The 17,999-nt window shown below is 35.4% G+C and overlaps 1 protein-coding gene across 4 annotated transcripts in view; it reads right to left on the bottom strand.

Moving 5' to 3' along the window:
- Nucleotides 1-3,304: 3,304 nt before the first annotated feature.
- Nucleotides 3,305-17,999, bottom strand: part of LOC134534990 (nostrin) — a 172,245-nt gene continuing 157,550 nt past the window's right edge. For all 4 annotated transcript variants that reach the window (XM_063373784.1, XM_063373786.1, XM_063373785.1 and 1 more), the window contains 3 exons: nt 14,547-14,658; nt 11,938-12,105; nt 3,305-4,348 (listed from right to left, as the gene is read on the bottom strand). In XM_063373784.1, the coding sequence (XP_063229854.1) occupies nt 4,242-4,348; nt 11,938-12,105; nt 14,547-14,658 (387 nt within the window). In that variant the 3' untranslated portion in view covers nt 3,305-4,241. The remainder of the gene's footprint in view (nt 4,349-11,937; nt 12,106-14,546; nt 14,659-17,999) is intronic.

The raw sequence follows: 17,999 nt of genomic DNA, 5'->3' as shown, positions 1-17,999 counted from the left end.
ATTGGCAAATAAAAATTGTAGGCTTGAAACAGCTCGGCACGGCCTGGTGCCGCCTAGCGCGCTGCCTCGGCACGGCCCGGTGTCGCCTAGCGCGCTGCCTCGGCACGGCCCGGTGTCGCCTAGCGCGCTGCCTCGGCACGGCCCGGTGTCGCCTAGCGCGCTGCCTCGGCACGGCATGTCTCAACTTAGTATTCTTTTAATATTTCTTGCTGCTGTTCTTTGTCCCGTTGACGCCGTATTCACTTGCTCTGCGGTCGTATTGCATTTGCTGAGAAGTGTAGTTACGGCAGTTAAAGGTCACTGATTTTGCTTATCAATCGGCGTAGTGCCATGTGTTCATGTTTACGAGTAGTAGAGGTGTAAAAGTAACGAAAAAAAGTGTACCCGTATGTATTCGTTACTATAACAATTAGTACTCGTTACTATCGTGTCGCTACGTTACTCGTTACTTCTGATACCGCATAACATGCAATGTTATGTTGCAGCAACGAATCGAGTCGTATTGCGTACGCGTACAGTATGACGTCACGTAAATAATAATAAATAGAATATAAACAATTAACAATATTTGATAATTAACAGTTTTTGTTAACCAAGAAACAATTAAATCTCATTAGAGCGGTTTTATTATATTATCTCTTTTAAGATAAAAACAACAAAAAACGTGAAAATACGCGATAATAAATAACAAAAACATACATATTTCTAATTTGTAAAAAATACTTTCTTATAAACAGTAAAAAACTTGGACGACAAATTTCCATATTATACTTAATAAACAAACATCGTTCTTTGTAACGTAAATTCATCGAATATGCGCGCGCATGCGTAAAACATACGAAAAATGCGAGTAACGAAATCCAGCCGTGTGTAACGTTTCGTTACTCGATACTAGATGGCGCACCCGTTACTCAGTCAGTACCGAATACATACGGTTTGCTACACCTACAGCTCTAACGAGTAGGTTGCCAAGCCAGTCAAACGTAGTTGAAAGCATGAGGTTGTTAACTGTTCAACATGAAAGGAAGAATTAAAATTTTATATTTCTCTACAAGATTAATGTGTAAATACAGCGGGTTGAAAATCATGGCAGCTATATTGTGTTGAAAACATCGCCGGTATTTTTTATTAACTTTGTGTTGATGCTCAGGTACATTTTTCTCTTTTTAATTAGTTTATGATTGCAATTACTGCTTTCGTTTCAAATTGTAATGATTACGTGACGGGAATACTGTAAATCATTATTTACTTTCATTACTACAAAGCGGCCATGTTGAAACTTAGAAAAATGGCGATGTGCCGTCAACGTCGTGTTTACTTGTTTTTCGCGATGTCTTGCATGGGTGGTCTAATTCATTATTATCAGTTTTATTTCTCGATGCGGTGCGATTTCGGTGTTTTGTCGCGAATTAAGGTAAATTGCGGTGTTATTTCGCGATATCGCGATTCGCGAAATTTCCGTGTCTCTACTTATAGCATAAACATCTTTATAGTAATTCACGTCCGATGCGAAAACCAGTGGTGTATTTACGCAATGCGTGGGAAAGACTGGCTATAATTAGCTGTCTGACAGACGTGCGCGCGCGCCTACAAGACATGTACAGTCAGGCAAAAGCAAAAACGCCTCGTTCCAGTGCGGAAATGTTTTAATTTTTTTTTGGAAAATTAGTTCTGTATATCGGGAGTTCCGTTTGTGGGAATTACGGTTGAGGGGTACTCTACTGTATTGATTTATATTCTGTTGTAACTATCGTGTTTATTTATTTTAATGGCCATCACACAGGAGTGTCTGTTTTTTGTGTTGTGGTACATGTTTTTTTAAAAAAAATTTTTTTTTCATTACAAGTACGTGTGATGAAACAAATACAAATAATAGTTTTTTTTTAAGTTTGAATTGACCCAAATAGTGTTTTGAATCGTCACACGATTTATTCCGATACTGTTTTATGAGACGGTATTAAAATAACTTTACATACATTTTGTTTCTTACAACATCTCAACTGGGTATTTATATCATACAAATTATTTAACCTCAACAGTGATATATGGTAAACAAACTCACGAGGTATGCTATGTCTAATGTTTGGTGTCAATTGAATCTTTGTTATTTCAAAGTGTTAATATTTGGAGTCTAATTAAATATGAATGTTAAAATATACATATATTCGTACAGGCCTATTTCTGTACCACTACTGTGCATTTGTATGATCTGTTAATTATTTAAGTTATTGACTTGCTGTTCTTGAACCTGATTGAGAAGTTGGAGTTCAACTCAACCGTTCAAAATTTAATCTTAATTGCGAAATGGCAGGGTTCCAACACTATTTTTGAATCTTGTTTCAATAGTATTATCACTTCCCCCCCCCCCTTTTTTTTTTTGAAGCTACAGCTGGGTAATTGTCATAATGTCTGAAGTTTAAGCATACATTTTATTAATTTTACTAAGCACCTGATACCATAAAGATGCCCACGGAAAAGTGTCGTGAGGTGTCAAATACTATGAACGGAAACGAGAAGTGTTCGGTCAGCAATTGTGGGTTTATGGTAGGCGCCAGTCCACGTAAGAGGAAGGAAAGAGCCATGTAGACACATCAAATTCGTGATGTAATGTTTCTTTGTGAATTAAGTAGACATAGGTTCTACATTCATTGCTACATACCATGCAGTCTTTCCATTATGCAGTGAGCAGCGATCCTGACAGCATGAATGTAAATAAGGTGTAATACGTGATTGAGATATTTAATTTTTATGCCCAAAGGAAACTTTTTTTTGGAGACAACAGATCTGATATTTTTTTATTTATTAAGCCGTTGTGCTGTTTGGCGGTGCAACTAGCCATGTCCCTCAGTACTACAGAAAACCTTTCCTTCTGCAAAGATTTATTTTTAGGATCCATAACTATCCCCAGAGGTTAATGAAAATGTACTTTGGTCCATATTATGAAAATAAGTACATACCTACTTTTAAAAAAAATAGGTTAGATGTGTAGATTGTATTTCCTCGACAAATATAACTTTTCACCAGAAAAAAATTGCATTATTTGGTTAAATTAGTTTGTAGCTTGCGTGGTGCGAATGTGTGCACACATACACACACTTATCACTTATTTTCCAAATTCCATCCACTAATGTTTTTAGCCTATCACGGGATTATTCTGTCCTTCTCTTTACTCTTATTGTACATTATGTTTCCCCCCCCACCTCCTCTTTGGTTTTTGATTTAGGTATCTCCCGCATTTCATTTTCATAACTATCTGGTAGCTCCTTTGTTATGCTCCTCAGTAGGAACGATGCAAATAAAGTACTGCTATTATAAAAAATTTATTTTCAACATTTGGTATACAGCGATTAAAAAAAACAATCACTTCCAAAACACACTGCACTCCAAGTATAATATCTTCCATTACGCATTCATAAAATATTGCACGCATGTATCAAACTTTTATAACTAGATGATAGCAGGTAAAACTGGCTGTAAACATTTTCACAAATTATTTAGTGTCTCTCTTACTTTGTCAGTAACATATTTGGGCCGATGTCACACTATACTGTTGAATCGAAGCAATTGCCAGTTTCTACACAGTGATTTCTCCTGGATCAGTTGTTTACATGTTTGATATTGACATGCTTATTCAGTGCACTCTAAGAAAAGCTATCGAAGGACTAATCAGCCATAAAAACTCTGCAGAAGTGTTGGCAGCAGCGCCAGAAACATATAGTGTGACAGCAGCCTTGTGTAAAATTCAGTTTGTTTTAAAAGCTGTTTCTCACTAGGCATATGTATTCCAAACAAATAATTTATATTTGAATTATTTACTTTAAAAAAGACTATAACTATTTTTATGTAACATTTTAATAAATTTTTACAATAATTGTGTTATACCATTTATTTTGTTGTAATAAACCAATATGAATTATGCATTAATTCATACGAGACATATTTGACAAATTGTGTAACCATCGAGTGTAGCACAGTCCATAATTTATAATAGCCAGAGGTATATCATTTTTTGCATGATTTTTGTACATATTTAAATTTTTACATACAGTACAGTTTGATGTGACATAACCTATTATGGCCATTCTCGCAATGTCCAGTTAAAGTCACAAAATTTCCACTAAACCACAATGAACATGTCCACTGTGTGTTGAAACCATAGGGAACAGTCGGTGCGAAGGCAGTCTGTATGCGAGTCATTGCTGGAATGTGCACGGCTCTGCTGTGGTACGGGAGGGGTCACATCACTTGATCTCCTCCACGTACGTGGCTGGGAATATGCCCACCACACCGTTCAACTCGCCCAGCCACCAGCCGTCCGTCTGCTTGTCGTGGATGTTGATAACATCCCCTGAATCACGTGACATGAGCAATACGTACATGTAAGGTTGTGTGCTCAGCAAGTTCCCAATGACAGGTGCATGGATGTCCAAGCAACAGGAAGAAAAAAGAATATGAAAGTGCACGAGAAGAAAGTTGTGGGAGAACTGGGGTTGCATAAAAGTAGGATTTTAATGAAGATCTGTCACGCAGAGCATAGAGCTGTACTGATTTGAATTGGCAGACGCCAATTTTATTGAAAAATAAAAGTGCTTGTCATAACCAAAAATCCAATTCCCTGTAAACATTGAGACATGTTTACATGTTTATACTCATTTATGTCTTAGTTGTATGTTTACTTTGTCATTTGTTATTTTTTTTCTTTCATGTTTTTAAGTACTGAGTTGTGCATAGTGCGACAACCTAGGCTTTTTCCATAGCATGTCAGTTGATATTCATGTTTGGGAATTTAATCTTCTTTGCTGAATATTTATTTGCGATTTATTATTCCATTTATTACTGATTTCGCTTCACTGCACTTGTTAGCTATGGTCTTCGAGTATTAACTCTCTCGTCAGTAGGAAGCGAGGTTGCTTAGTCACTCTTCCTAGCCTAGATGCTCGCTGGCCAGTGATTTTGAAAGAACAATTACTTAAGTGTTGGGCTTCGGATTGAGAAGATGTCCTCTGTGTGTGGGGCGGTCCCTCGGTCTAGGGATCCCGCGCAGAGATCGAGAAGATATGTGGCTACTGCCAATTTTCTAATTTATGTAGCTTTGCATGCATCAAGTTGAGGAAGTCCTGGTTTTTACCATACAGACCATAGGTAGTCATGTTTCGCAGTCATTTACACTACCACGTCAGGCGAATATCTGCCATTGTGCTGCGAGACTTCCAATCAATTCTACAGCTACAATTGCGGTCTTCATTGGTGAGGCACACCCATTTTAAGGAATTTTCAACCAGGCCTGTGCGGAGCCAAGCTGAGTCGCCGTCATCAATAGTTTTACTGGGTCTTAGTGCTAGACTCTCTTTTACAGCGAGAGTTGGAGCACATCCTGAACTGGCTGGGGACAAGATCAGAGGTCCTAGAAGAACAGAGTTATTCCAATTGCCCTCCCCTGAACTTAGTCGAGTCTACTTTCTCTAATTATCGTGTGTAGATTCATTAGGCAGAACCATATTCTCTAGACTGAACTAAACATTATCTTCAATCAGTTTCAATGGATCATCGTACACTGGAGAAAATTGCTTAAATGATATTGTTTCATTTAAGTACCTTAACTTTAAATATTAGTAACTGATTAAAGATAATGTTTTGTTCAGTCTAGAGAATATGGTTCAGCCTAATGAATCTACACACGATAATTAGATAAAATATACTCAAATAAGTTCAGGGGAGGGCAATTGGAATAACTCTGTTCTTCGAGGACCTCTGGTCTTGACCCCAGCCAGTTCAGGATGTGCTCCAACTCTCGCTGTAAAAGAGAGTCTAGCACTAAGACCCAGTAAAACTATTGATGACGGCGACTCAGCTTGGCTCCGCACAGGCCTGGTCGAAAATTTCTTAAAATGGGTGTGTCTCACCAATGAAGACTGGAATTGTAGCTGTAGAATTGATTGGAAGTCTCTCAGCACAATGGCGGATATTCGCCCAACGTGGTAGTGTAAATGACTGCGAAACACGACTATCTATGGTCCGTATGGTAAAAACCCGCACTTCCTACTTGAAACTTGCAAAGGTACATAAATTTGCAGTAGCCACGTATCTTCTCGATCTTTGCGCGGGATCCCTAGACCGAGGGACCACCCCACGCACAGTACTTAAATAATTGCTCTTTCACAATCATCGGCCAGCGAGGATCTCGGCTAGGAAGAGTGACTAAGCAACCCCACTTGCTACTTGGCAAGAGAATTAAAACCCAAAGATCATAGCTAACAAGTGCAGTGAAGCAAAATCAGTAATAAATGGAATAACAAATTGCAAATATTCAGCAAAGAAGAAGAAATTCCCAAACATGAATATCAACTGAAATACTATGGAAAAAGCCTGGGTCGTCACACTATTCACAACTCAGTACTTAAAAAAACATGAAAGAAAAATAACAAATGACAGATTAAACATGTGTAGATGTCTCAAATTTTACAGCCCTTTTCACTTGTCAGACTACTACATTCTTTGAACATAATTTCTTGGCTATGTGCCAAAAGTACATATAAAAATTGAATACCCTATTAAAATTACATTCTTCATTCTAATATATCACTAATAGTAAAAATAATAAAAAAAATTGCAATGCAAAATTGTCTCAGTTTAAAAGTATAATTGTCATTTAATGTATAACTACTACTATTAACATGCCTTTTCTACTTCAAAGTTTACTTGAACTGGTAAATGATTTTCAAAAAAAAAAAAAAAAAAAGATTATTATATAAAACACAATAAGAAATAAATCATACCACCACAACGTAACTTCTAACCTCTAAACTCAAGACAAATGTTTGTGTGCACTAGAAAAGATTAACGTACTTAATATGCGACGTGAACAAAACAACACCTTTTGATATAACGAAACATTGAAATTTTTTTGAGAAATGTATATTAATTAAGGGTAAAGTGACACGCTAATATGTTTTAGGCCGTGCAGTACTTGTAATTACTTTCAATTTATTATTACGTTACGTTTTTATGACGCCTCATTGCATCTGTACTACAAAAATGAGTGAGACTGGAGATAAAAAGAAATGAAAGCAGGTCACAGTTGCGAAGACATATTGCATTGCGGCAGCTACCGTAAATACAATTGTTAAAGACCTCCCAAAAATTGAAAAAAATGTATTAAGAAACTTTGGGTGTGACTGCAAAAGGCTTTGTTCCGGAGCTCACCAAAGTCTGGAAGACTGGAAGATGCTGTGCACAAATGGATGAAAGAAGTACCTTAATAAAATATTCCAGTAACTGACCCAATGTTTCATGCTAAAGAAAAAAAAAATGTTGCATTGCTTATGGACATCAAAGACTTCCAAGCCAGTTCAAGGTGGTTGCACCGCTTCTGGCAACGACATGGTATATCATGGAAGGTTGTGTGTGGGGAGGATAAAGATGCAGACACAGAGGAAGGAAGAAAAGCCTGAGAGTATTTTTAAGTCATACTCATTAGACAGTATTTTAAATGCTGATGAAACTGCCCCCCCTTTTTTTACAAGCTTCTGCCTAACAGGAAAATGGCATATAAAGGTGAAAAATGCACTAGAGGAAAAAAAAAAAGCAAAGGAGAGGTTGTCATTGTTGTTTAGTTGCAATTCCACAGGAACAAAAAAAAAATGGAGGCTATTAATTATTGGTAAACACAAGACTCTGAGGTGCTTGAAGGGAGTTTCTTGTCTTCCTGAAGATTATGCTAGTAACACCCGTGCATGGATGACAAGAGAACTCTTCTCAAATTGGCTGGTGAAAACCGATAAGGGTATGAAAAAAAGAAGGAAGAGTAATTCTTTTGTTAATAGACAACTGCGCAGCTCACAGTGTTCATGTTAGACTGAAAAACATCAAACTGATGTTTCTGCCACCAAACTGCACATCTCAGTTGCAGCCCCTTGATAAAGGCATTATTCAGAATGCCAAAATACATTTTTGAAAAAACCTTGTTGGAGGTTACTCTTCAACATTAGGTTGAAAGTGCCCACTAACATCATTTTTCATCAGGCAATTGAAATGATCACAGGTGGATGATGGAATGTTCAACAAGAAACTATTGCCAACTGCTGGAGAAAGTCTGGCATTATAAAAAGTAATGCTGACGAGCGCACTGCAACCTCATCAGACCAGGATGCAAGCCACACTACTGGACAAACATGCGAAAACAATGACATTGACCCTGAAGTATGGTAAGAAGTGTCAGCCTCCTCAGCAGTATAATGCTGTTTCATTCACAGACTATGACTCTGTGAATAATGAAATAGAAACAACACAGTGTTGACTGACAGTGACATCATTAGTGAAGTCATTCAATCAGTCATCAAAAGCTGAATCAGATGATGATTCTGACTGTGAGAACCACCTGTGACAGCTAGGGAAGCTATTCTGAATTATAAAAACTGAACATATTCAACTATAAACATGAAAAGGTTCCAGAAGAGATCTGGAAATCTTTCTCTGACATAGAACATTTTGTTCAACAGAGCATCATTCAAACTCAAAAACAAACTCAAATAACAGATTTTTTTTTTTTTAAAAAAAGCTAACTTAAGTTATGCAGAAACGCCTACATTTAAACTGATGTCAGATGTTCACCAAATGATAATGTTGTATTTTATAATGCTATTTTTTATTTATTTAATAGCATCATTATAATATACATCATCATTTGGCAAACATCTGACATCAGTTTAAAAGTAGGTGTTTCTCCATAACTTAAGTTAGTTTATATTTTTAGAAAATCTGTTGGTTTTTTTATTTTTATATAGTTTGAATGATGCTCTGTTGAACAAAATGTTCTATGTCCGAGAAAGATTTCCTGATCTCTTCTGGAACCTTTTCATGTTTATAAGTTGAATATGTTCAGTTTTTTTTATTCAGAATAGCTTTTGTAGCTGTCACAGGCGGTTCTCACAGTCAGAATCATCAACTGATTCAGCTTTTGATGACTGATTGAATGACTTCACTAAAGATGTCACTGTCAGTCAACACTGTGTTGTTTCTATTACATTATTCACAGAGTCGTAGTCTGTGAATGAAGCAGCATTATACTGCTGAGGAGGCTGACACTTCTTACCATACTTCAGGGTCAATGTCATTGTTTTCGCATGTTTTTCCTGTAGTGTGGCTTGCATCCTGGTCTGATGAGGTTGCAGTGTGCTCGTCAGCATTACAGTTTACAATGCCTGACGAACATTGATGTTGGTGGGCACTTTCAACCTAATGTTGAAGAGCAACCTCTCAACAAGGTGTTTTCAAAAATATAATTTGGCATTCTGAATAATGCTTTTATCAAGGGGCTGCAACTGAGATGTGCAGTTTGGTGGCAGAAACATCAGTTTGATGTTTTTCAGTAACATCAACACTGTGAGCTGAGCAGTTGTCTATTAACAAAAGAATTACTCTTCCTTCTTTTTTTCATACCCTTATCGGTTTTCACCAGCCAATTTGAGAAGAGTTCTCTTGTCATCCATGCACGGGTGTTACTAGCATAATCTTCAGGAAGACAAGAATCTCCCTTCAAGCACCCGAGAGTCTTGTGTTTACCAATGATTAACAGCCCCCCCCCCCCCCCTTTTTTTTTGTTCCTGTGGAATAGCAACCAAATAACAATGACAACCTCTTTGCTTTTTTTTTTTTTCCTCCAGTGCAATTTTCACCTTTATATGCAATTTTCCTGTTAGGCAGAAGCTTGTAAAAAAAAAAAAATGGGGGGGGGGGGGGGGGCAGTTTAATCAGCATTGAAAATACTGTCTAATGAGTATGACTTAAAAATACTCTCAAGCTTTTCTTCCTTCCACTGGTTTGCTGCCTTTGTGTCTGCATCTTTATCCTCCCCACACACAACCTTCCATGATATACCATGTGGTTCCCGGAAGCGGTGCAACCACCCTGAACTGGCTTGGAAGTCTTTGATGTCCATAAGCAATGCAAACGGTTTTGCTTTAGCATGTAACATTGGGTCAGTTACTGGAACATTTTATTAAGGTACTTCTTATCCATTTGTGCACAGCATCTTCCAGTCTTCCAGACCTTGGTGATCTCCAGAACAAAGCCTTTTGCCCGGTCTTTAGCAATCTTATGTACGGTCGCCGCCCCAATGCCTTATGTCTTTGCAACTGTGACCTGCTTTTTCTCTTTGTCCAGTTCTCTGAGCATTTCCACTTAAAGTGTGACATGCTTTTGTTTCTTTTTATCTCCAGGCTCACTCATTTTTGTAGCACAAATGCAATGAGGTGTCATAAAACGTAACGTGAAAATAAATTCAAAACAATAACAATTACGGCATGGACTTAAAACAATACATTAGCGTGTCACTTTCCTCTTAATTAATATACCTTTCTCTCAAATTTCAATGTTTCGATGTATCGAATGGTGGTGTTGTTTTGTTCAAGTCACACATTAAGTACATTAATCTATGGTAGTACACGCACACATTTGTTTTGAGGTTACTAGTTATGTTGTTGTGGTATGATTGATTTCTATTTGTGTGTATTCTATAACATTAATCATTCAGTTGGAAATTAATTTACCAGTTCAAGTAAATTTTGGTGTAGCAAAGACACTTTAGTAGTGGAATTTATACATTGTAGTGAAAATTCTGATACTTTAAACCGAAACAATTTTGTATTGAAATTATAAGATTTTCGGCATGGATTTAAAGAAAAATATGTTGAAGTAAAAAATACATCGTTGTGAGGTACGTGGTACTGGTATTTTTAAGTAATAAGTATTTTCAGTATTAAGTACAAAAACGTGAGGTTCATGTGAGTACTTAGTAATGAGTTCTACTGTACCTTTTGTTTTGAGATTCTACATTCTACTTAACCTTTTATAATCTTATTGTTTGTTCATCACTTATTAAATAATTATTTATAAAAATATTTTTACCAAAATGTGTTTTCTCCTGTATCCTTTCAAAATCTGTGAATCAGTAACAGTTGTATCGGAACAAAAAAAAAGTTTCTGAATCGGTACATCTCTAGCAGACTACTCATGGGTAATAATAATAATAATAATTATCATCATCTTAATTTTCATCTTCATTATTTTTATAAACTCCATCATCATATACTCCAATAGCATCTGCATCATGAAGGCAACATCAAATATGACGGTGGACAGATGTGATCATGACAATGACAATCTACATGATGGTGGTGATGGAGATTATCGTGACAATAAAGAGCCAAAGATGAATGAATGGGCTTAACTTTTTGTCTACATTTAGGCAATTAAAGATAATGAGAATGGAGCAATGATGGAATGAATCCGTGGGGAAATGAGAGTAACTCCAGAATTCAACCTAGCTCACAGCAACATCAGCTTGGTGAGAGGCAAGCGAACTGCCAACTGAAGAAAGATGAAGAAAATAGATAAGTATGATGAGCACATTAGAGAGATTACAGCAGCTGGTTGTTTGTTAAAACTTTAAAGGTACCAATATGGTAAGATGTGGGTTCGATTATCAATATTTTCCCAAAAACCACTGGTCTCAGTCCTATGTCTCTGATGACTTCACTGGCGATGAAACACTGACTGAACAATTTAAAAAAAACAATGGTGAGGCATGCACATCTTGTCATTATATGTTATGTGAAGAGACCTGAAAAATTGGTGGATTCTGAACTCTGAATACTTGTATGTTTTAGAGCAATCTTAAGTTGGGCCACAGTTCTGACAAAACCAATAAAAAAATCAATAGCAACAGAATGGTTGAATCACATTCAAACTCAAGGACTGCAGCCAATGAAGTGATTAAGACTCGACAAAGCACTGCAACATCAAGTGCAGCCTGTAGGTCATTGCACCCACAAATTTTCCAGGTCTTTAGTTATATGTGGTATTTAAGAGTTTAATGAAGAAGTAATTCCTTAAACCCAAATTTCACGAGTAGTACGCACAGCAGGTGACGGGTCCTACCTGGAGACAGGTTGAGCTCGTCGTACAAGTTTGCCGAGTACTCGTACAGCACCTTGCAGCGGCCGACGCTGGTGACGTTGCCATTGGTCTCCCCGCACTCGGAGATCACCGGGAACGTCATGACGCTGTGTTGATAGTCCTTCTCGCTGCCCTGGCTCGAGAACTCATCTGTGAACATCACGTTAGTAGGGACGAGATGATACGGTGAATTGTGATAAATCCGATACAATACCGAAATACAAGTTAACACACTATTTAGCACCAAAATTTAACTAAAATCATGAAACCAATCACCCAGCAATTTGACAAAATGTAACTCCAAATAAATGACAAAAAAAGTAACTTTTAGTATGGTAAATTTATTGACTGTAATTTATGTGACATGAATTTTGTACCAAAACGTATGAACTGAATGTACTAGAAAAAATTAATATATATTATGTTGTATATCTTGCACTGACGCTTGTTCTAGTAACACAGTTTTACACTAATGATAATGACACACAAAAATATACAGGTTTTTTTTCTTTTCATTTTAAGTTCTGGTCTTCAAATGCTTATTATTAATGATTTTATTGTACAAAAGCATCATGTCAAGTATTAAGAAATATTTTATTTTGATACATGTTTAATACACTATTTTTATGAATACAGACTATGAAAATAAAGAAAAACACTGAAAACTTCTGTTTTGAAAACAAAATTGACCATAAAATCTTGTCCCTGTGCATTAAGAATATGTGCTTGGTATTCTTTCCATTACTATCACTCATCATGAGTCATGTACTGTCTATCTTTATGTTGAAAATTCAGGAATTTTAATGAGTCATTTATGTACTGTACATTTCATCGGTTTTCTAGTTAAGTTTATTCTGAAGTTGAAAGCACTCACAAGGGGACCACCAAGTATGGTACAAACGGATTTTAATAGGTCTTATATATGTTGTGGAGGGAGGCCCCCAGAGTACTAAGCTAAAAGGGTTTTGTCCAATGTGCCTTAGTTTTCGCGAAAATGGCGGTTAAAGTTATATACGAACGTTTTAGACCGGTACATTTTCCGTCGCGCCAGGCGAGCCAGCCTAGCCTAGTTGGTAAGGCTCTTGCCTAGCAGCCGGCCATTCAGTTTGCTTCCTGCTCATAGAAATTTTGTTTTTTATTATTTCATAATTTTATAATAATTCATATTTTAACGCTAGTGACAATGTAATAAATTTGTACTAGAAGTGTATTAAAATCACATTGAATAGCATTAAATATAACAATGAGTGAATGATGTGTTATACTTCATTACTTCCTGACCATTTATTTCCCCTTTAAAAGATTAGAATCCCATTAGGACTCGCCTACCATAACTACAGCATAAGAGCGATTATTAAAAGAAAGGTTGGGAACGGCAAAATCAGGTAGCAATCGTTGCCCAAGTATGATTGAAAAGAATACATCACGCAAAAATAAAATATTTTTTGACTATTTATTTCAGCGTTAAAGTAAGAATTATTATAAAATTATGAAATAATAAAATAAAAAAATTTCTATGAGCAGGAAGCGAACCCTGACCGGCCGGCTGCTAGGCAAGAGCCTTACCAACTAGGCTAGGCTGGCTCGCCTGGCACGACGGAAAATGTACCGGTCTAAAACGTTCGTATATAACTTTAACCGCCATTTTCGCGAAAACTAAGGTGCATTGGACAAAACCCTTTTAGCTTAGTACTCTGGGGGCTCCCTCCACAACATATATAAGACCTATTAAAATCCCTTTGTACCATACTTGGTGGTCCCCTTGTCAGTAAAACAAAAGTCACAAGATCAATCACATATTCTATTTAAAATTTCAACACTTGTGATCTATATAAATAAAAATGTATATGTCAGATTGTACAAAATGGCTAATCTTTGAAAGTTCTTCACTGATTGCTTTGAAATTTTGACACAATGTTTCATTCATAAATATGTGTGTGTTTATGCACTAAAAAAATTAATAAAAATAAAAAAAAACACATGTAACTCAGTACTTTTTGACACAAGTGAAACTTATTTCGCAATTGAAACCTCAACTCGTTAAGTGCTATCTTTATCTCTCTTTGGTGGCAGAAATGTATAATAAAAATGTTTCACAAATACTTTACAGTAAAATTCTGCCTTGAAATCGTAATTGAAACTTTACTCTCATTGCACCCAAAGAAGTTTTACTTAATTGTGAAATTAAACATATTATTAATGCATGCTTTTCCTTTTCTTTCTTTTCCATTTAACCAGATTGAGCCACAGCAACGCATGGTCGGGTACAGCCGGTTACAAATAAATGAAAAACTGAAGATAAAGCTATAAGTGATGTCTTTACCTAATTCTTGACTTCTTTTATCTATACTATCAATACTAATACACTTCACACAAGAAAAATATTGGTTATTGTTAATTGAAGCTCTGATTGCTCTCAAAAATTCAAGAAAGAAGTAAATATGTTTAGAATTAGAAAAACAATCCCTAGTAACTTGAAATACACTTTAAAGGCCGGTACCAAAACTAAATGGCCATTTTGAATAAAACTACAACCATAGAAGGGACTTCTGCTGCAGACTAACAGTGAGAGGCATCTCGGTGAGTATTACCGAAGTCGCTGTCCGGCTGGACAGAGTTGCCGTCAGCAGCCCCTCGATCCGTCCAATCAGGAGAGTCGCCAGCCAGCAGTTCCAGCGACTCCTTGCACACCCACGGAGGAACCTGGATGCACATGCAGTTGCATAGCTGGTCATTGGACCTGCTTTGCAGTTTTCATTAGCATGATTTATACTAGAAAACAATTATATTTATTATAACTTCTGAAAATGTTTGATGAATATTTTGTTATTTTAGAATTGGGTCGGTTCGAAATGTATGTCGACTAATTCCAGTGTTAACTATGAAATTTAGATTAAGTTTTAATTCCTAATTTTTATACTTAATACAGAAACCTGTTTATTATTTTAAAAGAGAAACTAGGATCACATGATAATTGATCATTTATTACAAAATTTGCTAACCATTAATCCAGATACACAAGAAAAAAATTGAATAGTGTATGCCAATGCTATTTTCAATGGACATTCTTATTAAAAGATTCTAGCTCAGTTTTTACTTACTCAATATTTGTTATAATCTTACATACACATGTGTATGCCATATTGCAGTGAAATGGCAAAACAGCTATTTAAGGTTGGGACCAAAATTTAGTTCCTGGATGCTGATTCGATAACAACATACATTAGAATCTCACTAAGTTGGCCCACTTAATCAGATTTCCAAATAACCCAAACTGATTTAGAGAAACATAATAAATTTCAAAAAAGAAGTCTAGCACAATAATCAGACATCTAAAATTTAGCTACAAATAAATATTTAAGAGCAAAAATAAAAGCATTTTGTTTCAGAACTATGGACAGCGTTAGTGTTGATTGGTGCACGTAATTAAGTGACTGCTGAACATGTTCTCTGGGACTGTAAATGACTGCGATGTTCACTAATGCACGAGGTGCTTACTAAATTAGTTACTTTTAGTAACTTTTCCAAGTTTACACATGTAGTGTACGTAACGTGTGTTAATGGTATTGTAAACTGTAAATAAATATTATATTTTGTTCAACTTTCCTGTAAGTAGATCTTTAAGGGGAGGGGATTCAAAAGATGCCAGCTTGTTTTCAACAGTTTTTATGCAATAACAATTTTTTATTGTTTAATACTGACTATATATAAATTTTTTTGTTTCAAAAAATATTTTATAAATTAGCATATATTATTATAAAATTAGCATTTTTTAAAGCAACTTATTTAAATCTTAATATTTTATTTATTATTATTATATTTTTTATTATATTATTATATTTTATTTATTTATTAATATTTTATACATTCCTCAATGTTTGTAAATTAAATATATTCATACATCCAAATACATACAAATAACCCTCTATTTCAATTTTAATTCTTATTTTACTTAAAAAATTGATAGTGCAATATGCTAGCAAACATCAAGTTATAGGTTTAACTCATACAATAATACACTAATCAACTAATTAAATGGGTAGGACTTATATTTTCAAGTTATTTCCTATACATGTAACTTGACTGCATCACAGACACATGGCATATCACCATATGGGTCAAGTGTGACAGGTAAGTATGTAGTACTGCTGCAGTCTACTTCACACTCCTGCTAAAGCAAAATGCAAGAGTGTGCAGCCTCTTGTTTTCATCTTATTAGCCAACAGTAAACCTTTCGTCTGCGAGAAGAGAAAATCTGCAGCTAAGATGGTGGCCGTGGTGTGTTGTGTATTAACTAAGTGCTGATTAGTCTTACGTGACAGATATAAGTGAAAATAATTATTTCATCATACATGCGCATGTGTCCTAGACAAACTGCAAAGTATGAATATAAGGTGAGCTAGGTCACCAAGTCTTCAAGACTGGGTTGTTTCTAAGTGTGAAAATATTCATTTTGTAAACAATTTTGAAAACTCTCAAAAAATATGTATGTAGTAGCAGTATTGTGGCATTTTATAAAGGATATTTTTAACAAACGGATGTCAAACTAATTCAGCTATAAAAAAAATTATTTAGAAAAATGAGCTAAAATAGCATTTATGTTTAAATTTAGCAAAAAAATAAATAAATAGTATCTTAAGTGTAAATGAGAAAAAAAAATAGCATCTATACATCTATAGTAAGATGCTAAAATTTCCAGCCCCTAGCCATAACATAGTGTCTATTGCCAGTATTGTATCATTACAGCTGCAGTCACAATAATAAATTCAATACCAAACTCCAAAGAGTTCACAGCGAAAACTATACGTAACTGTTACATCATTTTTAACTTCAGGAGTTTCATTAAATTATACAATACACTTCATAGGCTATCTACAGGACACAAAGGTCCCGAAAGTCATGAAAAAATAAGGAAACTCAAGAATGGCCACAAAAGTCACAATAAGATCCCTAAATAAACACAAATGATGCTTAAAGTTGCAAAAAATATAATTTCCAGCAGCATTTTATTTTTCACACTTTACTTCAGTTTATAGTTGCACGCTAAATACATAATATAGTTGGTGACTGTCCACTTAAAATTAGTGGTGCACCGATATGACTTTACCGATTACCGATTCGAATACTGATTATGAGAGCAATAATCGGCAGATACCGATTCAGTTACCGATTATAATGAACAAATGTTTTTAAGTGTAATAATGCACACAAAAATTTTTATTCCCATGTGAATTTAATAACAAGATTAGGTAAAATTAAGAATACAGTTATAATAACAGTATAAAAATATAGGTAAATATGTATTGTACGGATTAGCGCCAAAAAAAATCGTACAAATATGAAATAACTTTCATTATATGCTATCTTACGTCCTCTTTTCAGAACCGCCTGCGGAGATAAAAAATTCCAAATACTTTTGGAGATATGGCCGTTCTTATTTTGCTATACCAGACGTGTGTAATAATTTGACCGTCGCCATTTTATATTTTGCCGTGTGCGCGTGAATGTCTAAATAACAGAAATTTTCCATTATGTAAGGTTAGTTACATTATAAATACTTCAAAATAAACGGAAATTAAAAATAATATCAATTTATTTTACATGTTGTATAGTTTTAAGTATTTATAATGTAACTGACCTGACCTAACAAAATGGGACAAAGGTAGATTAGGTCAGGTCAGCTACATTATAAATACTTTGAAACTGAACGGACATTAAAAATAATAAAATTAATTTTATTGGTTGTTTAGTTTTAAAGTATTTATAATGTAGCTGACCTGACCTAACAAACCGGGACAAAGGATGAACAGAATAAACTCACGTAAGTTTCTTTTTACATGATGTATTCGTTCGCGTGAGAGTCGTAAGATCCACATAAAGTTCTGCCATTCCCGATTACACCCGAATATTCACCTTCGGCCAACCACGTGATTTATTTATTTTTGCGCAGGAAAAATGAATTGAAATATTAAAAGTGGTCGGATAGTTTAGCTACATTAAAACACTTTAAAACCCTTTGGATGGTTAGTTAGGTTAGTATAGCT

Source organism: Bacillus rossius, chromosome 8, assembly GCF_032445375.1.
Source record: "Bacillus rossius redtenbacheri isolate Brsri chromosome 8, Brsri_v3, whole genome shotgun sequence".
NCBI classification, from domain to species: domain Eukaryota; kingdom Metazoa; phylum Arthropoda; class Insecta; order Phasmatodea; family Bacillidae; genus Bacillus; species Bacillus rossius.
The sequence above is the reverse complement of the archived record's forward strand: the minus strand, read 5'-3'. Positions and strand labels throughout refer to the sequence as shown.